This window comes from Pygocentrus nattereri, chromosome 24, assembly GCF_015220715.1.
Source record: "Pygocentrus nattereri isolate fPygNat1 chromosome 24, fPygNat1.pri, whole genome shotgun sequence".
Taxonomy (NCBI): Eukaryota; Metazoa; Chordata; class Actinopteri; order Characiformes; family Serrasalmidae; genus Pygocentrus; species Pygocentrus nattereri.
In genome coordinates, this window is record NC_051234.1 from 6,585,179 (window position 1) to 6,610,359 (window position 25,181).

A 25,181-nucleotide genomic window follows, 5' to 3' on the forward strand; every position below is an offset into this window, starting at 1 on the left:
ACAGACATCAGACACATTGTTTAATAACTTTCTTTGTTTACATCTTGAACATTAAATGATTTGGAACTTTTGAAAAAGAGGTGGGGTTCTCCTTTAAATCTGGCTGTTTTTCAGTTTAGTAAGCATATGTTGGCTGTGTGGACTGGGAAGGGAACTTCAAAGACTTAATAAAAGTGAGGGAAATTCTGTTTTGCGTGGTACAGATAAGGTACAAGCTTCACTCGAGCACTTATATGGAAGAAATAGTATTTTTAATAACACTACTGTTGTTATTTCTCCATCAGTGGGTTTGGTCTGTATAAGCCAATTAGAGCCTTGAACGCCGCGTTCACCAGGGCGCGCCAAAATTTTAACCGGCACCTCTTTCAAAACAGATTCCTACGCCAGCGTTCAAAAACATTTGTGGGGCGATGTGACCGTTTTCCGTCATTCACAAAGCTCCGTATTTGTTGTATGTATTTAGTATGTCGTCTTTTGCTGCACGTCAGATTTCATTAACCATAAAGCGCACAGGAATATCGTGCTAGCTCGCTCGTCGAGCGGCTCTAGTTTTCGCCTCGTCGGCCTCAACGGCGCTCACGGTCGTGATTGGACCTATGGTGACGTTTATGGCGCCAGAAATCAAGGTGGGAAAGCGGGCTGCTTCGGACGAGGGTTTTTATTCCGCGCTCGGCTGTTACTGGGATGTGGTTAGAAGCCGAATAAAGTCGAATTTCTCCGTAAATGAGCTGCCTTAGGTTGTAAGCGACGCCATGGTGATGCTTCGAAGCAGCAGCGGAACCGCCGAGGCGGCCGCGGCGAAGAGGGCGCCTTCTGATATGGACTCCAGCTCGGAGTTTCTCTCCCTGCGGCGGCCGCAGCGAAAGTCAGCGCGGTTGAGAAGGGGCCTGGATGACAGCTGCAGCAGCGCCGAGAACAGCCCAGCCAACGTGAGTTTCCCACAGTCGGACGGAATAGTGTGTTTAGGATTTTGGAAAACTTTTTTTCTAGCTAGGTAGTTAGCTGTTTACACCGTAACGGCTTCTGGTTTACGAGGCTAAAGCCAGCTTATGATTTGCCAGCTTGTTCGAATCTGAGGCGCCAGAATGTAACCGCTGCATCATTTAAGGTGGACCGGGATAATTCCAGCTTCGTTCCTGTTACCTACCTAGCTGGCTGGCTGGCTGTCTGGCTAGCGGCACTTGCTAACTTTTAAGTAACTTTACATTTCTGAGAGGTTTGGTCCCAACTAGTCACCAGTTTAAGCTGCTCTGGACGCTTTGCGTTTTCTTTCGTGCTGCAGCAATTCTAAACTATCGTTATATCATATATTTAAAATAAAAAAACCTCCCTAAAGTGCTGAGGAAAGATGTTTCTAAGTTGACAAGTTTTGGTCCCATTTATGAAATATTTAACTATATTAGTTATTCCCCTTTTTCTGATAACGTCATGCGCAGTGTAAGTGATAAATCCATAACAATGCCGCTGTATAGGTTGGTTACTAGCTAACTTGCGTGTGTAAACACTGCCGCTTCCCTCTTTAAGGATAAATACAGGAACCCAAACAGCTTATTGACGGGCTGAGAGTCTCTACAGCAGCGCCTCGTTTTAGAAATAGAAACTGATTTATTACAGAAATTGTTAAAACTTCTGAAACGTAAGACGTTCAGTTTGTTAATCAGTAGCGTTGACCTGTTAGGTCAGTTAGCTAGTTAGCTTGCATAGCTCGCCCCGAGGGCTGATGTTAAAGGTCTTAACTCTGTTATTCAATACCGAACCGAAAAATATGAATAAAAATGACAACAGAAGGTGCCATATATTTAAACTAGGCATCTCTGGTGATTTTGTAATGTTGGCTACTTGTCAGAATTAAGAGCTAACAGCTAACTCGGGCAAAACGAATGGGAGCACTAACGTTAGCTAACCTAACTAGCTAACAGCTAGCTAGTAAACTTTTCCCGCTAGCTGTTTTGGCAGAGACCGTCGTTGTAGTCATGACTGCAGTATTTTTGAATTGAATTTAGTTTAGTTTCACAGCTGCTCAGCTGTTTATATCCCCGCTAAACGGCTGTATGGGTATTAGTTCAGCAGATAAGAGCCTGTTTGAAAAAAGGCGCCTTGCTACTGACTGGAGTCGCTGCTGTAAGAGACCGTCGGCGGGTGTAAACAAGACCGCCGTCGTTCATTTCAGCACAAACACGGCTTAATAAGCAGTGGTGTTAAAGGAGTATTCCACTATTTCCCCCAAATTTCGGAATAATTCTGGCCTTGAAATGTAAACAGACTCATTCAGTGAGTCTCTTTTCAGTGGTGGTGATGGGAACCAGGGGTCGTCATATCTACAACACACAAAATATTAAGTGAGCCCTATTAGTCCCACAGCGGGGAACTTCCACCTCCTCCGTGAAGTGAAAGACCACATACACTCTAGTGAGCACACATACACTAGGGGGCAGTGAGCACACTTGCCCGGAGCGGCGAGCAGCCCAATCAGCAGCGCCCCGGGAGCGGTTGCGGGTTAGGTGTCTTCTTCAAGGACACCTCAGTCATGGACTGTTGGCTCTGGGGATCAAACTGGCGACCTTCCGGTCACGAGTCTCAGACATCAGGCTGCATGTTTATAACCGTTTTGTGTAATAATTTTCTATGAGCGAGCTGTAAGAGGTGGATGTCTGGTTCCTGTCACCACCACTGTGAACAATTCTGACTCTGAAATTCTGTAAGTTTCTCTAGAACAATGTTTTTCACACCAAACCACTCTGAATGGCTTTGTGCACATCTCAACAGTTGATGTAGAATTTTTTTACGAAACTGGTTCCCCTCTACAAGGACAACTAAGACTAAAAAATAAGTGTCTTCTATTAGATAGGTCTTCTTTTTTTTTCTTTAGACAGCTTTGTCAAGATGTATAACCAGTAGCCTGTAAGTGTCGTGGATGTGCTTCTGTTAGCCTGCTCCAGAAGAATTTAACGTAGTATATACAATAGTACTGAATTAGTTACTATTGTGTGAACAGTTTATGCTAATTTATGCTGTATGGCCAAAAGTTTGAGGACACCTGCTCATGTAGTGTTTCTTTCAAAAGTAACTGTATTAAAAGGTAGTTTGTCCGTTCTGCTGCAGTAGCTGTTTTCGCTCTTCGGAGGAAGGCTTTACACTAAATGTTGGAACGTTGCTGTGAGGATTTGATGGCATGACATGAAGTTGGGTGATTTGGTTCTGGATCACAAATGCTGCTCTAACTCACCCCAAAGATATTGGTCAGTGCTCCATCGCTCTAGAGAACGCAGGTTCACTGTTCCACAGCTTCATGCCCCTCTAGCCTACGATTGGCATTGGTCACAGTGACCGTGGCTCGTGCGGCTGCTCCAGAACATCCTATTCTGTTGTCAGGGCTGTTCGTTCATCTTTTAAATGTGACCTGTATGTGACCTCACTCTGAACAGATCAGCTCCTAAACTGACCCCGAATGCTCAAAAGAACAGAGCTTCTCCATGCTTCACGTGGCTCTTCCAGAGGTAAACAATCATGATTAAGAACAAACGCCAGTTGCTCCTGGAGGTTCAGCTTCATCTTCACCACTGTCATGAAGCTACCGTGACTGACAGTTGAGCTCATCACCCAGAATGTGGTCGAGCTCCATAAAAAGGGCTCGGTCACTTCTTCGGTTTGCATCTTCTGATTGTTTAAGCTTTACTTTCAGACTTGTAGCTGTTCTTCTCCTCGTTCTCCTGTGGCCGCATCTGGCCATTTCTTTTCAAAATCTCTCCGGGCACAGAGCAGTTTTGATGCATCTCTTACTTTTTACAGAAACATCAGCCTAAATGTTTGAGATCTCAGCAGCGTAAATGATGGCTAATGTGTTGATTTGTGTAAAAGTTGCACAATTTCTGATCTGGCTATTCAGATTGAGTCATGTTTCCGCGTATCGGATTATCAGATTATCAGTGCGACATAAAACGCACTGAATCTGACATTTTCAGTTCCGTTTTGAGACTTTTTATATGTTCGTACTGACACACAGATGACGCATCTGTTGAGGGGGAAAAAGATCTGATTTGGGCCACTTTTACCTGCTGTGTGAATAAAGCCTTAGTCTTGTCCTTTTCATGTCTAATGAGACAGGTGAACACGTGAGCCCATTGCTCCATACAGAACCTCTCTGGATCCTTCAGGTTCTGAGGCCCATGCTTGTGGATTCTTCTTTAGTGTGTTCGGTGGGGCTTAGGTCAGGGGACTTGGATGGCCATGGTAGAATCCTGACTCTGGTCAGTAAGCCATTTTCGTGTTGATTTTGAGGAGTGCTGTGGATTGCTGTCCTGCTAGAAGATCCAGCCATGGCTCAGTTTACGTTTCATGGTCCTGCAGAAAGTTCTAGTAAAGTTTGGCAAACTGTAGGCGCTTGAGTTTGTTGGTCCTTAACAGCAGAGGCTTTCTTCTGGAAGCCCTGCCAAACATATTCTTAACATCGTGATTGTGTATATGGGCATTTTCATTTTTGTAGAAAGAAGTCCGGGATGGTCCAGGGAGAATTTGTACTTCACCAAATATTTATTCTTAGAGGGTCTGTTGACAGTATTTTTAAAAATTATTTTATTTATTTATTTTTATTCATTAATATAGATTAGATTATTAGGAAAATGTGAAGATCCTTAACTAAAGTATGTGTAATCCCTGACTGACTGACTGCATGTCATTAACGCCTTGACCCTTGTTTATCTTCAGGGATATTTGTCTGCCAAGGAGGAAAACAGTGATGACAAATGCAGCATGAGGACACGGGCTCAAAGAGACAAAGCCAGTGTGAAGTTTGCTGATATGAGGAACCAAACTGACAGATCTTCTCAAAAAGAGGATAAAAGATCTCAAAAGGAACATAAAAGATCTTCTCAAACGGAGGACAAAATATCTCCTCAGAAGGAGGACGAAAGTGTGAGACATTTAAGGTACCGTTTTGATTCCTACAGCAGATTTACAGTGGAATTAAAAATGAGAAGAATTGAAATCACATTTACCCGTTTGTTTATTTATACGTACTCAGGAAATCTCCAAGATTCCAGACAGATGGCGATAAATCTGGTGACGAGAATACTGGTGAGGTTTATTTATTTATTTATTTATTTATTCATTCAGTGTAAAAATTATGGGATGATCTTTCATTGGGTCATTGGTGCTAATACTCATTCTTATTTCTTTGGATTCTTACAGTTTTGTAAATGTGGATGTTAATATTTCTTCCACAAATTTAGTACATGGGATATGAAAATTCAGCTCTGTGTGCCTTGATGATTTTTAATGTCACAATAAAGTTAATAGTTTAAAGTTATTGAATATAGAATATGACTGTTAATACCTTTTTTAGTTGTAGATGAGATTGACCGGACAGCAACCCCTCAGAATATTCGTGCGCGATTAAGAGAGGAAAAGGAGGACAGTGCTGTAAGACGCAGCTCCAGGATCACCAGATATAAGCTTGATGCCAGGAACCAGTCTGTCCTCTACGACCGGCTAATCACAAAGTATGTGATTTCTGTTTACATTGCATCTCTCTGTTTAAAGAAGGGTGTCAAACAGCCCTGCAGATATTCATGATTTTTCTCATCTAACCCAAAGTTTCAGTTCAGTCAGGTGCGTTAGATGATGCACTAAATTCTACAATGCAGTGGGGGCAGATGTCCAGGTGTAAGTTAGGGTGATCTGTAGGGGTGCACCGATTAATCGACTTGGTCGACTAAAACTGACGACCAAATTAGTTGGCGACTAATTTAGTAGTGGATTAATTGGTGACGTCTTTATGCATCTTTCTCGTGCTCGCTAGAAACGGTTTGACATTACCGTTGACCAGAGACTTAACAACAGGATAAACTCATGAAAGGGATGGAGTGTCCTTTGTTCAAAAAGCTTTCAAAAAGAACGGGACAAGATAAGACCTATAGTTAAGCTTACAAGTACTTATCCAACCACCAAAAGTGTGTGAATCCACCTTGTGTGGATTGAAAAATGATTTTCAGGCCCTGATGCATTAGTAAAAGGCAAAGCTTCCAAAGACTTAATAGGGAAATGGATATAAACCTAACAAGCGCTCGAATATTTGAAGTATTCAGGCCGCCCCTGTGGCCTAATGAGAGTAGCACCAAACTCATCTGTTGTTGAAATGTCTAATTTAACTTGTTCTTTTCCAAAGTATATTTATTTTGTATGTCAAGTGTAGATTTTTTTTTTTTTTTTTCTTTGTTGTAGCTAGGGTGGCAAAGTCATCGTCATTGTTTCTAAACTCCCAGTTCGATTGACTACACCAGTGTAGCCTTTCTCAGTAGCTTCGCAATTTATACCAGAAACTCAATGTTGTGGTGATTCTGACCTCTAACCTAAATTCATTACATTCAGTAGGATTTTTGCAGAGGATCTGTAAAGCTTGCTGTGAATCACAACATTAAGTGCTTTTACATGCACTTAATAATATGATAACCTGCAGAAAATGGGTTTTGTCAGTAATTCGATCAACACGTTTACATGCACTTGAGTAATCAGATAATGGGGAAACCAGTAAACTTGCAGAAGACGACATAAACGTGACAACTTTTTTTCCAAACATCACGTTACTTCATGTGAAAATATGAACATTGATCATCTAGAAAAGGGGTCTTTAATTAAAATTCAGGAAGTTCCAGTTAGAGAAAATTTCCTCAAGCAAAGGTCTGGAACATCATGACATCTAAATTGCATCATGATTCAGTGCCATGTACTGTTTATTAGGTATAGTAGGTATTTAGTAGGTATATAAATATATATTGTTTTCGCTTTTTAGACACAGCAAGGAAAACTTCCCTTTGGCTCACTTTCTTCTCCAACTGCTGTTTCTCGCCTCGTCCCTCCCCTGTGCGTGCGTCACTCGCGCAAGTCTCAGTGCTTATAATACACATACCTGATTGGCTGAGTAGCGTCACATGTGATATTAACAAAGCATGTGATTGGTCTGTGAGTCTCCTGGACCACTACAGCTACCGTAAATGCTAGAAAAGCTATGCCAATTAAAATAGGACCACCCCGTCAAAATTAAATAATTCTCCATAGTTTGTCGGTTATAGGTTCAGGTCTGTATAGGACAGCGTCTGGGTCTGGACTCAGACCGTGATCCACCTATTAATGACCTCTAAACTAGAATATAAAGAATATTCAAAATATTTTGTTTGGTTTCAGCGTCACTCAGTGTTTTGCTGTGTCTGTGCTCGCTTATTTCTGGTACTGCCGTCTGTTCTTGTGCACAAGCAGACAGAAATCCGAAATAAATCGGAGTAAGAAATCCAGTTACTGAGCTAAAATCCAGCTCCCTTCATCAGATTTCTTAAATCCATTTCTAGATCAGAGCATGGTGTTTACATGACCATTTGAATAATCGGTTAACTGCAGAAATCTGATTATGATCGGATTACTGAGTGCATGCCAACGCGCTCATTCGTCAGTAGGCTGTTAACAGAATCCGTTTATTCTAAAGATGCATTGTGTCAAGCTGAATAGGTAAGCGAATATTTTTATAGCAAACATGTTACCTTTTCCAGCACTGCAGAGGCTGTCCTCCAGAAGATGGACGACATGCAGAAAATGCGGCGAAGGCTGAGGAGCAGAGACTCAGAAGAGGAGGTGGGCTCCGTCGTGTAATACTAGATTACATGCACAGGATCTCCAGCAATGCACCTGCGAACCAGTTAAACCACACATAGATGGATAGATGTTCTCTAATTAACAGACTTGGATTTCCACATGTTAGTGCTACACTGACAATCTCCTTACCTGTCAGTGCCACAGACAATTAATCAGTAAAGAAATAACTTTAAAACCACGGTGCAAAATAGTATTTCTACTAGTTATGTGAACATGTATGCGCATACACACCCATGCCCACGTGTATGTGTTCATACATACGTATGTGTATGCATATATGCATGGCAAACACTGGATTCCATGACCATGTTTTCGTTGTTTATATCACATGTAGAATCACAGAATGTACTCTGAAGCCAAGAGGAAGAGGACCACACAGTCCTCTGTGAGAACAGATGAGGAGAGTGCTGATGATCAAGAGAATGGTAAGGGAAGTGTGTGTGTGTGTGTGTGTGTGTGTGTGTGTGTGTGTGTGTGTGTGTGTGTGTGTGTGTGTGTGTGTGTGTGTGTGTGTATGTGTATGTATATATATATATATATATATATATATATATATATATATATATATATATCTCACACACAGTATCTCACAAAAGTGAGCACACCCCTCACATTTATGCAAATATTTACATGGGACAGCACTATAGAAATGAAACTTGGATATTAATTGGTCAGTGTGCAGCTTGTATAGCAGTACAGATTTACTGTCTTCTTCCACTCCTCCATGATGACATCATGGAGCTGGAGGATGTTAGACACCTTGTGCTCCTCTACCATCCACTTGAGGATGCCACACAGGTGCTCAATTGGGTTTAGGGTTTGGCCGGTCTGTCATCTTTACCTTCAGCTTCCTCTGCAAGGAAGTTGTTATCTTGGAGGTGTGTTTAGGGTCATTATCGTGTTGGAAAACTGCCATGCAGCGCAGTTTCTGAAGGGAGGGGATCGTGCTCTGCTTTAGAATGTCGCAGTACATGTTGAAATTCATGTTTCCCCTAAATTAACCGCGGCTCTCCAGTGCTGGCAGCACTCATGCAGCTACAGACCATGATGCTACCACCACCAAGCTTAACTATAGGCAAGCGACAGTTATTTTGGTACTCCTCACCAGGGCACCACCACATGTACTGCACACCATCTGAGCCAAATGTTTTATCTTGGATTCATCAGACCATAGGACATGGTTCCAGTAATCCATGTTCTTGTACTGCTTGTCTTCAGCAAACTGCGGACCTTTTTTGTTTTTTTGTTTTTTTTAGTGCGTCAGCTTCAGAAGAGGTTTACTTCTTGGACAACGGCCATGCAAACAGAGTTGATGTATTGTGCAGTGCATGGTCTGAGTACTGACAGGCTGAGGAATGCTGGCAGCACTCAAGCGTCTATTTTTTTGAAGCCAACCTGTCCTGGAAAACCGCTGTATGACGTTGGCCATCGTGCTATAGCTCAGTTTCAGGCTGTTGGCAATCTTCTTATAGTCTAGGACGCCTTAGTGGAGAGCAACAATTCTATTTCTCATATCCTCAGTGTTCTTTGCCATGAGGTGTCATGTTGAATATCCAGTAGCCAGTATGAGCGAATTGAACCCAAAACACCAAATTTAACAGCCCTGCTCCCCATTCACACCTAGAACCTTGTAACAGGGCACATCACACCAGGGAGGGACAACGACATAATTGGGCACAATTTGGACATGTTCAATGTGAGGTGTACGCACTTGCATTGCCAGCTATTTAGGCATTAATGGTGGAGTTATTTTATATCTGTACAAGCTGTACACTGACTACTTTAAGTTATATCCAAGTTTCATTTCTATAGTGTTGTCAAATGAAAAGATATATAATAAAATATTTTCAGAAATGTGAGGGGTGTACTCACTTTTGAGATACTATGGGTATGTATCTATGTACCATTTAATTTTACTGAGTGCCACTGAAGACTAAGCCCCAATTGTTCTCTAGAATACAGTGATCAGGAAGATGATAATGACAACGAAGATGATGAAGATGAAGAAGACGGAGAAGGAGAGGAAGAGGAAGAAGACAACCAGAAACGCTATGAATTCAGGCAAAGAAAAGCTGTTGTTCGCTACCAAGCTCCTCTTGAGGGTGGGTCTCATAGGTTTATTTGAAATATATGAACAGCATGACTAAACTAGTTCTAATACTATATCAGTATTTCAAGTACACAGTAATACTGTAACTATCCCGGCTGTTGATTGCTTATGTTGTTTTGTTTGTATTGGATGTTAAAAGAGCCAAGGAAGCAGAGCATATTTTTCCGCCGACACTCCACCCCAATCAGGCGGAGGTATTCCTTCGGTGCCACAGGACCCCATAGCCCATACAACAGACGCAGAAGCAGCAGGTTACTATGACTCTCTACACTTATCACTTTGTTTGTGTTTTTCTTCTTATAGACTATCTAATTCAGTGGTTCCCGCTCTTGATCCTGGAGTTCCCTTTTACTACGTTTTTCCTGGTCTTATACGTCTGTGATGAATACAAAAAAAAAAGAAATGCATGACTATAAGAAAAGTAATTAATAATTAACATTAAAACATGTATTTATGAAAATTTGCATGTGTGTATGTATTTATGGTTTACCTATTTTTAAATTTCTTCCTGCAGAACTAATAAGAGACTTGCATGCCATTGGTAAATCATGGAGAAAGCGGTGTGTGATTACTATCGCCTTGTTTTTGAAATGCTGCAAATACTTCAGTGATGGTGGAGGATCTGAATTTCTGTGCAGATTTGTCTGATGGAGGATGAATAGATGGTGGACATTTGGACAGTGTCTGTTCTGGTTCTGGTTCTGATTCTGATTAACTGCTGATTTAGGAGAGCTGAGCAGTGGAATAGATGTGGCTGTGTCAGTCTTGTAGACACTGAAGATGTTGCTCACCAGCTCAAATGTGTTTGTGTGGGCAGTTTCTAAATTGTGCCCTAAATACTTTAGCTGCTAACGACCAGTACTAATCATTGAATGAGTGTGGACTAGACAAGGTGGATTCTGAGGTGAGGCAGAGTTCGATGGGGCACCTGCAGGGATAGCGATTGCTAGGTCAGGCCACTTGTAGGGTGTAGGATCAGGCCACCAGAAGCCAGTGGTTCTCAGGTTGCTCTGTTATCTCACAGAATGTGACAAAGATTTTGGTTCACCATATTTAGAGTGTTCGTGGATTTCACGTTTATTCTGACTGCCTGCTGTTTTAGTAGCATCTGGACCACCTTGCAAGACACACTTGACTAATAGTTCATTAGAATATTATGCAAAATCAATAAAGTCGGTGTCCTTGTGGATAAAAAATGAATGGAGATACAAATTAAAGTGGAGGCATTTTGTTCCCATTTACAGTAGACTACAGCAGTATTTCTGAACCCTGGCCCTGGAGGCATGCAGTCTTGCAGATTTTAGAGCACATGCCTGCTTCAGCTTGGTAAGGTGTCGCTAATGAGCGGAGTAATCGGATCAGGTGTGTTGGGACCTGGGAAACACTAAAATGTCGGGCAGTTTGTTTCCAGGACCAGAGTTGGAAACCATTAAACTCAGTCCTGGTGGTTTTAATGTTCTGCAGAGTTGAGTTTTGAATCTGGAGATGACCTCAGATCAGGATGACCAACTCTGCTCATGCAGAGGCTTTTACTACAAAGTGTAGTTTTACTTGTGTTCCTCAAATCTGCTTTTGGCTGCTCTTTTGATTTTGCAGTATTGGAAGGGATGAATACATTGGGTAAGAGTGAGAGCTTCAGCACTGGGGGAAAGCACTAATAAATAAAGCCACTTCTTTTCACAGACTTTGGTATATTAGCTGGATTAAGCACATGCATTATACATATTGTGATCAATTCTGCACATCCGTTGTTAGATTATTGTTGTTGGTGGATTTGAATGTATTGATGAACTTCTCTGCAAATATTTGTTACATGTCGTTTATTTGTTTTAAACCAAATTTGGGGTTGAATGTGTTTTATTCCTCAGAAGGAGGCATGCCATCCACAGTAGTGACTCAACCTCTTCCTCTTCATCATCTGATGATGAGAAATTTGAGAGAAGAAGAAATAAGAGCCGGAACAGGTCAATGTACAGGTAAAAGTCTCTCAGATGAGCAACAAAGTGCACGTTTGAGATCTTGAGGTAATTTTAAAGCCTATTACTTAATGAAACCTAATTAGACTGCTCAGGGCCCAGTTTCAAGGCGATGCTCGCTCTACCTTTTAAGAATCATCTTTGTGCTAAGATGCTTTAAGGAAATCTAGCCCAAAATGTTTGAGTTGGAGTTGTCCTGAGACAAACACGTTTTTTTTCCCAATTTTGAATCTGCTACTAAAATGTGTTTCTATTAATTTTTAAAATTGCTTCATGGAAACAGTAATTTACATATACCACTGTCTTATGGATCAACTTTAAAATGCCTGTATTGAGAAGTTTTGGTTTGTTCTGTAGATGCCTTCCAATGAACTTGCTGAAGGAGGATCTTTTGGGAATCCACAAGGACAGAATTAAAGTCGGAGCAAGTCTCGCTGATGTTGATCCAATGCAGATTGACCAAACGGTAATAATATTTAATTTTATTTATTTTTCTTCTATTTGAATCATGTAAAATGTGAAGTCAGTGAACTTCCAATCTTAGGACTTGGTATAATATTCTTTCTTTTGTAAATCTGTTCCTGTTCTGTCTTATGTTGGTCTAGGTGCGCTTTGACAGCATTGGTGGTTTGGGCAGGCATATCTCGGCTCTAAAGGAAATGGTGGTCTTTCCCTTGCTGTACCCTGAAGTCTTTGAGCGGTTTAAGATTCAGCCTCCAAGGTAAGATGGTCTACATCAGGCTCTCCACACAATCCTATCTGCGTCACAAAAGTATTTTGATTTTCTATTAGTATTAGCTCTTCACAATGAGCTGCACTACAGTCCCCAGCCTGCACTGCAATGCAATGTGCTCTGACGCTCCTATCCCAGCAGCAGTATATGGGACAGCAGTTACACCTCAGTTCTACGCAGTTCAACGCAATTCCACATCAGTAATATCACCAAATGCATTTCAGCTGCAGTTCAGCAGATGTAAACACTTAACAGCAGCTCAGAAATTGAGCCCAAGTCTTAATGAACTTGCACCAAAGAAATAATACCAGTCTAGTTCAAGCAAATAGGCAGGTTTAAAAGACTGAGCAGCTGGTGACATTTACATTTTTAATATTTCAAGTGGCCGTATAATATTTGAAGGTCTACTACAAGTGACTATATTTTGTTGTTGATGTTTTCCATATTTTGAATAAACAATGACCAGTTTGGGTTGTAGCACATTTAATTAAAGATAAAATAAAGACCCCCCCCCCCCCCCCCCCCCCCCTGTTTATTTTTAATTAATATTAATGGCCTATTTACTGGTTGATTACTGTGTGTGTGTGTGAGGGGATAAAGATTAGATATGGTAATAAAGATTTAGGAAAAAAAGAAAATATCTAATAGAAAAAGAAATGGAAGTCTGCCAAGTTTCAGTTAACCAAGTCATTTTTGGTTGGTGTTTTCAGTCACAGAAGTTTAACAGATCCTCTAAAATGTCTGCAGAGGTTGTCTTTTCTACGGCCCTCCCGGTACAGGAAAGACCCTGGTTGCTCGGGCCCTGGCCAACGAGTGCAGTCAGGGGGATAAGAAAGTGGCATTCTTCATGAGGAAAGGAGCAGACTGCCTCAGCAAGTGGGTGGGAGAGTCTGAGAGACAGCTGCGATTACTTTTTGACCAGGTATGTATGCCTGCCCCCCCCCCCCACCAAAAAAAAAAAGCTGTTTCAGTTGCCCACATCTGGAAAGTGTGTAATTGTACGGCTGGCTGATTAGATTGGATTAACCCCTTAAATGGCCAGCACCCACCAGTGAGCATAAAGCTTTATTACACACTTCTATAACCTAAAGATAGCATTGTTTGCACTGAAGTCTCTGTAGCTTCTGAATAATAAGCCTTAGTATGCAACACATCTGGGATTTTATAGGGTTAAATAAAAAAATAATGTCAGACTTTTTTGACGCACCCACAAGGTGAGAAATACAGAGGGTTCTGTGTGTTCCGGGACCCCCTTGAATGTCACAAAATCTAAAAATAAACTTGCTGTCATCGTTTATCTGCTTCCCCAACAATCAGCTTCTGTCTTAACTAACTAGAGCTGCAGCTCTGCTCTGCCTCAGGGTGGCACTGTAGTGGACCGGTTCACCCAGTTGGTCCTTCATAGTCTAGAAACCGTAACTCTGCCCGGATTCCTCTGAAAAACTTTCCAATGAGTTGCAGCAGATCTGAAAACTCGCCCAGTTTCCCAAGAGTTTGGAGTGAAGAGTGACTGTTTTCTTTGGTGTCTTCCCATTTTTGTTTATCTGAAATGTATATGTTCATTTGTTGCTGATGCACTGCATTTATCCTTTAAAGGCATACCAGATGCGTCCATCAATCATTTTCTTTGATGAGATTGATGGAATTGCACCTGTTCGATCAAGCAGGCAAGACCAGATACACAGGTAGGTTTAATATTTCAAATCATACATACTTGGTTGAGGACCAATGTATTTACTGGATTCAGTTGTGGTTTTTTTTTTTATTTATTTATTTATTTTTTTGGGTATTATATACCAGCTTCCATGATAAATGTAATTCTATGAACAGCATTATTTACTTGTTAATCTTTGTCTTATAACTAGTAGTAACTTCTAAAGATGATTTGGTATGTGTATGAAGTGTTTATGTATGAGAGTGAGGTATTGAAATGTGGGCATTTACAGTCAAGGGGATAATTAAGCTGATTTAGACTCTTTTTTTTTTTACATTTTTTTTGGGAATAATTTATTTAGATTTTAAGTTATAAACTTAATACAAATAACAAAAACAAATGAAGAACATATATTGTTGAACATTTATATGAAAAAAAAGAGGGAGAGATGCAAGAGTTTCAATTATATTTATTTATGCCTGTATACATTCTATCTGGTCCAGTGGAATGTCCTTAATGTAATCAATAAAATACTTTATTATAAAATACTTTACTTTAACTATTTAATTGATAGGTTATATTGTCTAAGGGTATACAACTCTTGATTTCAGAAAGCCACATCCCAATAGGAATTTGAGCGTCTGATTTCCATTTCAGCACAATACATTTTTTAGCAATGCATCATTTCTATAAGCCGTAGAGCATATTTATTTCTGAAATCTGCATTAGTATAGTTTCCCCGAAGACAAATTTCTGGGTCTACTGGACAGGCCTTCATTAATCTCTGATATTGTATTGCAGACCTTTTGCCAAAAATCAATCACTTTAGAGTTCCTTTTTAAGTTCCTTCAGCAGAGCCACATCTAAAACAGAGGGGTGAAATGTTGGGGTTAAATCTATGCAATTTAGATGGAGTAACATAAAGCTGGTGAATAAAATCTGATTAGACCTTGTTAATGGTATCATGTGAGGTCAGTATGAGCGAGTTGCCAACTTCTATCGTCTGATCTCTGTAGGATACTCTTGTGTGTGTGCTTTTGTGCTTCTGTTTTATTAATGTGGCAATCTTGGCAACAGCTCTATCGTATCCACATTGTTGGCTTTGATGGATGGGCTGGATAGTCGTGGTGAGGTGGTCGTTATTGGAGCCACTAACCGGCTGGATTCCATAGATCCTGCACTCAGACGGCCTGGGCGCTTCGACAGGGAATTCCTATTCAGCCTCCCAGATAGAGAGGTGAGTCTTGACGGATGGTTTAATCACCTCATAACGCTGGAAGCTGAAATGGTTTTGCTGCTGCCCTTTTAAGATCAGCAAGTTATCAGATTGTCTGAAGAATTACTCTTATGAGGGCTTGAATACCTTAAAGTTAAAGAGGTCTTTGTATATTTCCAGGCTCGTAAGGATATCTTGAAGATTCATACAAGACAGTGGAATCCACAGCCATCTGATGCTTTCCTCGAGGAGCTGGCTGACAAGTGTGTCGGTAGGTTGTTTGAAATCTCCTGTTACATTACAACAAGGCACTTGTCCAACACTTCTCAAGTACCATTTAACTTTCCCTGGCTCAGTTATGCTACCTCTGCTGTTTTCCAAAACACATGCTTGTGCCTTTGAAAACATTTTCTAGCCTTTCACTGGCTTGGTGTTTTACCTAATATGTAATGCATAACGCTTGAATACGCCTGTTCAAAGTGCACATTTTTGTGAATTTTCTAAGCGAAAAGAAAGTGGGGGATGTGTTCTCTTTAGATTTTTAAACTTTTATATTTTTCTGCCAATTTAGTTTTCATTTTCTATTTATTTGCAGATATTAACATATTGGGGGGTATGATAAGAGTGAAGATACTGTTTTGTTCCGACAGTGATGATGTACTGTGGGAGAAAACCATAGCTTCTTGACATGTTAATGTAAGTAATATAATGTAATAGTAAGATGACTCTCCACCCCCCCTCTCCTAGGTTACTGTGGTGCAGACATAAAGGCCATATGTGCAGAAGCGGCACTGTGCGCCCTGCGGCGGCGCTACCCCCAGATATACGCCTCTTCTCAGAAACTTCTACTGGATGTGGCGTCCATCAGCGTGGATGGCCGTGACTTCCTGTCTGCCATGAGGAAGATAGTCCCTGCATCCCAGAGGGCTGTGGCGTCTCCGGCCCGAGCCCTAACGCCGGTTGTCCAGCCCCTGCTGGCCAATACTCTCATCAATTCCCTGAAGGCCCTACAGAAGCTCTTCCCTCATGTGGAGCAGGGCCTCAAGAAGAAAAAAGAAAAGGGTATGTCAGGCAGCTGTTTGTTTAGTGATCACATAAATACTCTCCTTTTGTTTTTAATTAAAATGTACAAATTAAAAGTACAAATATGCGCTTCCTGTTAAATTAATTTTTTTTTTTTTTTTTTTTTTTTTTTTTTTTTTTTGAGATTTTTGTGGAGTATATTTTTAATCCTTTTCTTATTACGGTTAGAGAGAGCACCAACTGCCCAGAGAACACAGCAAACTTGACCGAATGCACTGTAAGCTTTTCGCTGTGGCATTAAGCATCATATCTCATGTTGCTCCCAGCTCAAAAACCTAGAGAGCAGGAACATAAATTAAGCTTAAGGGGGGGAAAAATGTAGGTGCTGTATTAGCCTTGACCTGTCCATTTCACAGTGATAACCTGTATCAAACTATGCGTCTTCCTACAACATAGCATCATTTAGAGTTCTTGTTGTCAGTCAAGATTGAGGAGACTGTCTGTCTTTCTTCTCTGATGTAGATGGTGGAGCTGACATACTAGATGACCTCTTGCACAGTGATGATGAAGGATCCTCTATGTGCACAAGTAACCCTGCCCAGAAAAATGCAGGGCCAGCTGGGACCTTCCTTCATTTTAACAGGTCAGTCATAAAGGGTGTTCAGCAGACAGAAGGTTCTTCCCTCTTAAAAATGTGTGTGTGTGTGTGTGTGTGTGTGTGTGTGTGTACACTGATCAGGCATAACATTATGACAGAGAGTGGACACAGTGTTTACAAACTCCAGCAGCACTGCTGTGTCCGATTCACACCACCACATCAGTGTTACTGCAGTGCTGAGAATGATCCAACACCCAAATAGTACCTGCTCTGTGGGGGTCCTTTGGGGTCCTGACCAGTGAAGAACAGGGTAAAAGGGGGCTAACAACGTATCAAAAGTGCACCTACACTATATTGCCAAAAGTATTCACTCACCCATTCAAATCACAGAATTTAGGTGTTCCAATCACTTCCATGATCACAGGTGTATAAAGCCGAGCCCTTAGGCCTGCAGACTGCTTCTACAGACATTAGTGAAAGAATGGGTCGCTCTCAGGAGCTCAGTGAATTCCAGCGTGGTACCGTGATCGAACGCCACCTGTGCAAGTCCAGTCGTGAAATTTCTTCACTACTAAATATTTCAGTCAGCTGTCAGTGGTATTATAACAAAGTGGAAGCGATTGGGAGCGACAGCAGCTCATAAAAACACATAAAATGACAGAGCGGGATCAGCGGATACTGAGGTGCGTTGTGCGCAGAGGTTGCCAACTTTCTGTAATCGCTACAGACCTCCAAACTTCATGTGGCCTTCAGATTAGTTCAAGAACCGCGTAGAGAGCTTCATGGAATGGGTTTTGATGACTGAGCAGCTGCATCCAAGCCTTACATCACCAAGCGCAATGTAAAGCGTCAAATGCAGTGGTGTAAAGCGCCGCCACAGGACTTTAGAGCAGTGGAGATATGTTGTCTGGAGTGACCAATCACGCTTCTCCATCTGGCAATTCGATGGACGAGTCTGGGTTTGGCGGTTGCCAGGAGACCGGTACTTGTCTGACTGCATTGTGCCAAGTGTAAAGTTTGGTAGAGGAGGGATTATGGTGTGGGATTGTTTTTCAGGAGTTGGGCTCGGCCTCTTAGTCCCAGTGAGGTTTTGAAGATTTTGGACAATTTCGTGCTGCCTACTTTGTGGGAACAGTTTGAGGATTGTGCACCAGTGCACAAAGTAAGGTCCATAAAGACATGGATGAGCAAGTTTGGTGTGGAAGAACTTGACTGGCCTGCACTGAGTCCTGACCTCCACCCGATAGAGCACCTTTGGGTTGAATTAGAGTGGAGACTGTGAGCCAGGCCTTCTCATACAACATCAGCGTCTGACCTCACAAATGCTCTTCTGGAAGACTGGTCAAAAATTCCCATAAACACACACCTAACCCTTGTGGAAAGCCTTCCCAGAGAGGTTGAAGATGTTATAGCAGTATATAGTGTGTGTGTATATACAGTAAGTGGAGCTGATAAAATGGACAATGAGTGTAGAAACAAGGTCATAATGTTATGCCTGAGCATTGGGTGGGTGTAATAAATAGTCATAATAAACTATATTAGGCACATCACAGTCACAAATTTTTAGCTGATGTTAAGTAATTGTGATTAATGCCATTACAAATGCCAAATACAGCCATTAAAGTATAAGCCTAAACTTGGCTAACAAACGTTACTCAGTACTGCCTAAATGTGTGATGATATGAAGCCAGACGCATTGCTGGTTAAGACCCATGATTAGTATCAAATGTTTTTTTCAGCCTTTATTTATTTCACATCTTTGCCTCAACCCAACAGATACACATGTAATTCAAGTTTTGTTTGTAACACTAAATATATAATTATGAAATCTAACAACTGTGGAAAATATTTGCCATCAGCTTAAATAGGCCTACAGTATAGCATCTGGAATTGCAATACATTTTCATTGCATTGGGTTGAATTACTTAAGTTTGTACCTTGGTTTTGTGTGCTGCAGGAGTGCTCTCCAGCAGCCCACTTCATTCAGGCCCCGCTTACTGCTCTCTGGGGGTCCAGGCTCAGGTCAGAGCACACACTTGGCTCCTGCCATACTCCACACTCTGGAGAAGTTTCCTGTCTACACACTGGACATGGCTGTACTTTTTGGGGTCAGCACCACAAGCCCAGAGGAAGCCTGTGCACAGGTACCTCATGCTCCCTCTTATTCTGCGGTGTACCTTAAAACAGCATCTAACACACTGCAATCCCAAAGTATTTAGAAGATTTTTACAGTTAGTGAAAATATTCTGAATTACCGTTTTGTGATATGTAGAAATGCAGCTCCAAGTTTCTAAATAAAGTTCCTAACTCATGTTTATTTTTTGGAGTGCCAGAGCTGTGAAAAGTTTAGGGTTACTAACGGTCTGAATCAAAGTCTGAAGGCTTTTGTAATTAGCTTAGTTCAGTCAGTTGCTAAATGTGGTAGAATACTAAACTCTGCTGTACTGTGGCCCTCCGGGACTTGTTTGACTCTGGTCCTAAATGCATTTCTGTGTTTCTTCTTGCTTTTCCAGCTGTTTTGTGAGGCCAAGAGAACGGCTCCCAGCATCCTGTACATTCCTCATATGCAGCGCTGGTGGGACACAGTGAGCTCTGCACTTAAAGCCACTTTCCTCAGCCTGTTGCAGGACATCCCTTCCTTCTCACCCATCCTTCTCCTCGCCACCTGCAGCCTCCCTTATCAGGAACTCTGCTCAGAGGTACACATCCTCCACTACCAATGCTAAGACCAGCGCATGCTACTTAAGGGAAATTTCATCTGATGATTGAATCTTAAAGATAATTTGCCAAAAGATGGAAAGACTTACCATGTTATTACTAGTGCCATGTTCTGTTACTGCTCCTGCCCACTTGTTGCTGCAAAAAAATGAATTATTAAAAGCATATTTGTGTTTGGTTTGCTAAAGGTGCAGGATCTGTTTCTCATGGAGTATGGAGAGGTATTCAGTGTTTCACTTCCTTGTGAAGAGGAGAGACGCAACTTCTTTGAGGATCTCATTCTGGTCCAAGCTGCAAAGGCCCCTGTATCAAAAAGAGAAGCAGGTACTGTATATGAGCTTGTTTTTATTTCTGAGATACAAGTTATGATTAATTGTTGTTTAGTGAAGAAATCATACAGCAATTACACATCAACTGAAACCTATACACAATTTAGGAATTTATGGAATGTATATACATTGGCTGTGTTTACATGCAAAGATTTTTGCTGATCCGATTAAAAAAACATTCCAATTATAGATTAAGACTGAGGTGTTTATGCTCACTCTACTCAACAATCTGATGGAAAAAATCTGTTTGAATGCTCACTACAAGTAATCAGATCCAAAATGAAGAGCATGCGTAAAGAACCACTTGGAGTAAACGTTACCATGACAGCGAGCGTTTTTAATTACTTTACAACTATGGCAGAAAAACGTCCTTCACATGTATTGAGGAAGACGTCATGTTCTGAGACGCAAACTGGACGTCGATTCCACTGCTGTCTTTGAAAGATCAAAGCATGAACTTAATCTCCGCTGCAGACCAGTTTCTGTTCCGCCATGTTGAACGTTCTAAACTTTCACTATCACATGACGCACAATCACGACTTAAACTTTCCGATTGAGAATGTAATCTGATACAGGCTTTTGTATTACGAATTGCCTTAATTGAATTAGTTTATTCCGATTGAGGTGTGTACATGGACATGCTCAATCGGAATAGAACTATTAGTCGGATTACTAATGGATGATTAGACTGCATATAAATGTGGCAACTGTGTAATGCCTGTTTTCTCTCCAGTGCTCCAGGCTCTGGAGGTCCTCCAAGTGGCCCCCCCACCTCCTCCGCGCCAGCTCTCTGAGCAAGAGCAGCAGAAGCTAGAGGAGCAGGAAGAGGACACACTCAGGGAACTCCGCCTCTTCCTGCGTGATGTCACAAACCGACTTGCTCAGGACAAGCGCTTCAAGATCTTCACCAAACCTGTGGACACAGAGGAGGTTGGAGCATGTTAGGATGGTGGCATTTGTTGCTGGTTAATGTGTTCGTTTGATGTTTTTTATCGTCATTGCATTAAAGTATTACATCTGTTCTTAGGACAGTTATAACCTGATAAACAGTTCTTTTTGCCTTCCTTTGGTTTGTACAGGTTCCAGATTACACTACAGTCATTAAGCAGCCCATGGACCTCTCCACAGTCCTCAGCAAAATTGACTTGCACAAATACGTAACTGTAAAAGACTTCCTTCATGATGTGGATCTGATCTGGAAGAATGCTCTGGAGTACAACCCAGATAGAGACCCCTCAGGTGAAGTCTTCTAATGAAATGTTATGGAAGGCTTCTGGTCCCTCCTAAATAGCAGAGCCTCATCAAATATCTGTAATGGCTTAAGAGTACACAATAACAGTCCTACTTGACTTGTTTTGCATCTCTTTCAGATCGTTTGATTAGACACCGTGCCTGCGCGCTCAAGGACACTGTTCATGCCATCATCAAAGATGAACTGGATGAGGATTTTGAGAAGATCTGTGTTGAGATCAAGGAGTCACGCATGAAGCGAGGTTCTGTTTTAGCTTTTTTTTTTTAATTATTTTTTAAATGTCTTTGTTTGGAGAGACTCTCAGCTTAGTTGCTTTTTTATGCTCATTTTCAGGTTGCACCACATCAAGGTTTACCCCTTCATATTACCATGTGCTGCCAAAAGTCTCTGCATTAGCAGAGCCTAATGATTCTGGCCCCTTCAAAGATGCTGCTCCTGTGGTTGCAACACCAGTTACACCAAAGCAAGCAGGTAAAGTGCTAATAGGTGTATCTGATCAAATGTAAAACTTTGTGGAAGTTGCAGCACTTTTTGAGCAAGGTGTAATTTTGGCTTTTAAATTGATTAATGTTGTGATCAACTTGACTGGCAGAAAACTGTCAGACTAATTAATCTTTGTTAATCAACACTATATATGGTCTCCCTCTGAAGGTGTACAGAAGAAAAAGAAGCGCAGGAAGCTATGGAGCAATGGCCTTGTCCGCCGAAAGAAGTCCTCATACTCGCACTCAAAAGAAACAGTTGAGTCAGGTGAAGAAGAGGAGGATGAGGATGAAGACGAAGATGACGGCAAAGCAGCAGAGAGCGAGGGTACAGATGAGAAAGTCAAAGATGTGGAATCTGAACCGATGGAGGTGGAGAACAAGAAGGAAGACCCACCTCCAACAGAGAATGGGAACGAAACGGTCCCCCCGCTTGTTCAGAATGGCAATGTTAGCAGTGGAGAAGGAGATGATGTCTGTATGGTTTCGTCTGTGAATGGAATCCAGAATGGAAATGTTTCTGATGCCATTCCGAATGGCTGCAGTGCTGTAGAGGATGGAGACGGTGAGGTCCAACTGATGGAGAGCACTGATGCTAAGGGGACGAAACCTAGTGCAGAGGAGGACACAGGAATAGGTTGGTATCCAAACATAATCAATATTGGGGTCATTCTACAGAAATGTCCACTTTTTTTTAACCTATCCATAGGAGTCGCTGGTGTTACTGATTGTCATTGGTGCTACACATAAGAAAGGTAACACCAGTGACATCTTAATGAAAAATGCATTTTACAAAACGGCTGCTACAGAGCATCAAACCACATGTCACTCGTGAAATATCCATTGAAATGTGTAATTTAATCCATTTGTGTTCTGTGTTTTCACAATTACCTAAGAACAAAGTCGGTCACACCAGTGACTTCAGCTAAAAGCTTCGTATGAAATCATGAGCTAAATGAGAATTTCTGATAACTGTAATGGCACAGTGGACTCACCATGAGCTTTTCTTCATAGATCCTCAGAAAACAGGTGAAATGAAGTCAGGTGATGTCATCAGTACGATGTTTATTTCAAGTTTTTATTACGCAGTAACACCAGTGACACGACTCCTGAGGAACTTTTATCACATTTATTTGATCTTTTGTTTTCTTTCATTTAAATCGTATATTTCATAGTCATGTACAGATTATTGCAGTTAAAATTGCATAAAAACTTTACTTCAAAATAGCACTCGCCCTTTACACAACTGTGAGGACAAGCACTTTTGTCATGCTTGGAATTCTATAGAATTGATTTAAAAACCAATATTGCTAAATTGACGACTTAAGGTGTAATTGTTAAAATAACTTCTTTATATTTTAAAATAAAACTAAATTGTAACCTTTTTAGTATGTTTTTCAAGTGTAATATATCTGTGAACACTAGGGACACAAAAATGGACGTTTCTGTAGAATGACTCATTAATTCATCTAACAGAGTGGTGGTGTTTTACAATGTCTCAGTACAATCACGTGCACATAAAGCAAAACTGACTTTTGGATTGGTTTGTCCAGAGAAGGGGATGAGACGTGTGACCAGAGGCTTGAGGATGCAGGCCCAGCAGCAGCTTCTTGACGTGGACACTGCCATGAGGATCCTGGAACAGGGGAACCAGCCACTGATTGTGGATCACAACAAGCTGAAGGTAAATCATGAGCAGAGTCTGTTACTGTGTGGGGGAATCACCTGATGTGGCCAGTCCAGAGGTCTGCAGAAAACCTGGAATCACACAACTTTATGAAACCATGTTCAGTAGTTACTGCAGCATTTTCTTTTCCTGTTTCCAAAACATTTGGAACTAAAGCCCGGCTAATGAAAGAGTACTGATTTTTAGAGTGAGGAGAACAGATTGGATTACACCAGAATGGTGGAAGAGAATTGGAATACATGTTCATTGTTTTCCTGTTTCCTTTGTTGTTGTGAACTGCTCAAAATGATGAATGCTGGGTTTTGTTTTCAGGAGCTCTTGGAAAAAGCGGTGGCCAAGACTGAGGGTTATGAGGTTGACCGGCTGGAGAAGCTTTATGCTCTGTTGTGCCAGTGCATCTACAGACATAAGAGAAACTGTGACAAAACTGCACTTATACAGGTATGCCAGGTGAAGACTAGAACAGAATCCTCTCCATCTTATGAACATAATGCACGCCACATGATTTCTTATTTAGAAAAAAAATCATTTGTATTGCTTTGTGTGTGAATTGCTAAAGTTTTAAATTTAAAATGAGTAAAATTGGAAGTGTAATTTATGTGAATAGACCTGTTGGAGCTGGGCAGTATGAACATAATATGAATTACATAAACTTAATCACATCACATGCTTTTCTGAGCACATTGTGGATATCATCAGTACTTAAGGAGCACTCAACTCACCAACTACGTTTCATTATAAAAGGAGTATAATTGATTCTATTGGGCTAATTGGATTTAGTGCAACATTGTATATGAGAAGTAATACAAATTGTATTCATACTTTAATGTTTGCTGTCCAAAGAAAGCAATACAGCTCCGTTTATTTATTTTTCCCTTTCTACATAATTACATCACACCAGCTCTCCATTATGTTGTGAGTTATGATGAATGGACCAATAGAAATGCTCAAATGCTCTTTACATTAACTTACATTAAAAGTAGTGTTTTTTGGCCTCTTCTGTGAAGTTACTATTTTGAAGATGATTGTTTTTCCTTGGATATTAAAGTTATGAATGTGGCACTACCAGTTGTTTTATTAGTTTCAACTTCTCAAACCTTAGAAAAACAATGTGACACTGTATTGAGAAACTGCCTGTAAATGTTTTAAATTAAAACACTGCCTACATAAATCTGTTTTGAAGAAATCGGAGTAGTTGCTGCACAGTTCATGTTTGTTCAGAAGTTCAAACTTCTGACCTGGCTTATATTTAATAATGTCTTTTTTTTTCCCCCCTTTTTCAGGAGATGTCCCGGGAAGTTGAGGATTTCTCGTAGTCCTTCTTCATAAGCATATACATCCAGCTTTAGTATTAAAGCAAAGTTCTGCAGCAAGTTCATAAATTATATTTTACTATTACATGGGGAAATGAACAAGGGTGGAGTGTTGTACATTTTCTAATGTATTCCTGTCTTCTATTAAAGCCTTTGTCAGTATTCTCCTCGTGTCTCTGCTTTTTCTGCTCGGTGCAGTTTCATGTGGAGGCTCCTGGCCGCTGAAGGTTTGTGTGTCGGGCTGCATGCGTGCGCTCTGGGCCGCGCTCGGTAACTGAAACAGTCATAGTGATACTGTCGATGCAGGCTGTGACTGTGGGCGGCCGAATCGATCAAGAGAAGGATGAATGTCAGCGATGGAGGGGAATTTCCACTTGCTTGTTCAGAGATGCGGCGAGTCACGTGACCCACCACGCCGGGTCTCATCGGCCGGTTACGCAGAGAAAGCT

At 41.2% G+C, this 25,181-nt stretch overlaps 1 protein-coding gene across 1 annotated transcript; it reads left to right on the plus strand.

Moving 5' to 3' along the window:
* The first annotated feature begins 501 nt into the window (after window positions 1–501).
* Window positions 502–24,894, plus strand: LOC108440754 (ATPase family AAA domain containing 2). Its single transcript, XM_017719815.2, has 28 exons — window positions 502–929; window positions 4,705–4,925; window positions 5,021–5,073; window positions 5,342–5,498; window positions 7,539–7,620; window positions 7,976–8,066; window positions 9,597–9,743; window positions 9,891–10,002; window positions 11,620–11,727; window positions 12,085–12,193; window positions 12,333–12,448; window positions 13,208–13,382; window positions 14,057–14,145; window positions 15,192–15,351; window positions 15,511–15,601; window positions 16,078–16,392; window positions 16,876–16,996; window positions 18,909–19,095; window positions 19,465–19,650; window positions 19,858–19,993; window positions 20,732–20,928; window positions 21,078–21,237; window positions 21,369–21,491; window positions 21,584–21,721; window positions 21,902–22,369; window positions 23,286–23,416; window positions 23,732–23,860; window positions 24,703–24,894. The coding sequence occupies exons 1-28, from the start codon at window positions 753–755 to the stop codon at window positions 24,733–24,735; spliced, it is 4,212 nt and encodes a 1,403-aa protein (XP_017575304.1). The 5' UTR covers window positions 502–752; the 3' UTR covers window positions 24,736–24,894.
* Window positions 24,895–25,181: the final 287 nt, after the last annotated feature.

Bases quoted from the DNA above. Each gene is read 5' to 3' on its own strand.
- LOC108440754 (XM_017719815.2), top strand. From the start codon at position 753: ATGGTGATGCTTCGAAGCAGCAGCGGAACCGCCGAGGCGGCCGCGGCG. The intron at 5,499-7,538 runs GTATGTGATTTC...TACCTTTTCCAG, and splicing joins TACGACCGGCTAATCACAAA to CACTGCAGAGGCTGTCCTCC. The intron at 21,722-21,901 runs GTAAAGTGCTAA...CTCCCTCTGAAG, and splicing joins AGTTACACCAAAGCAAGCAG to GTGTACAGAAGAAAAAGAAG.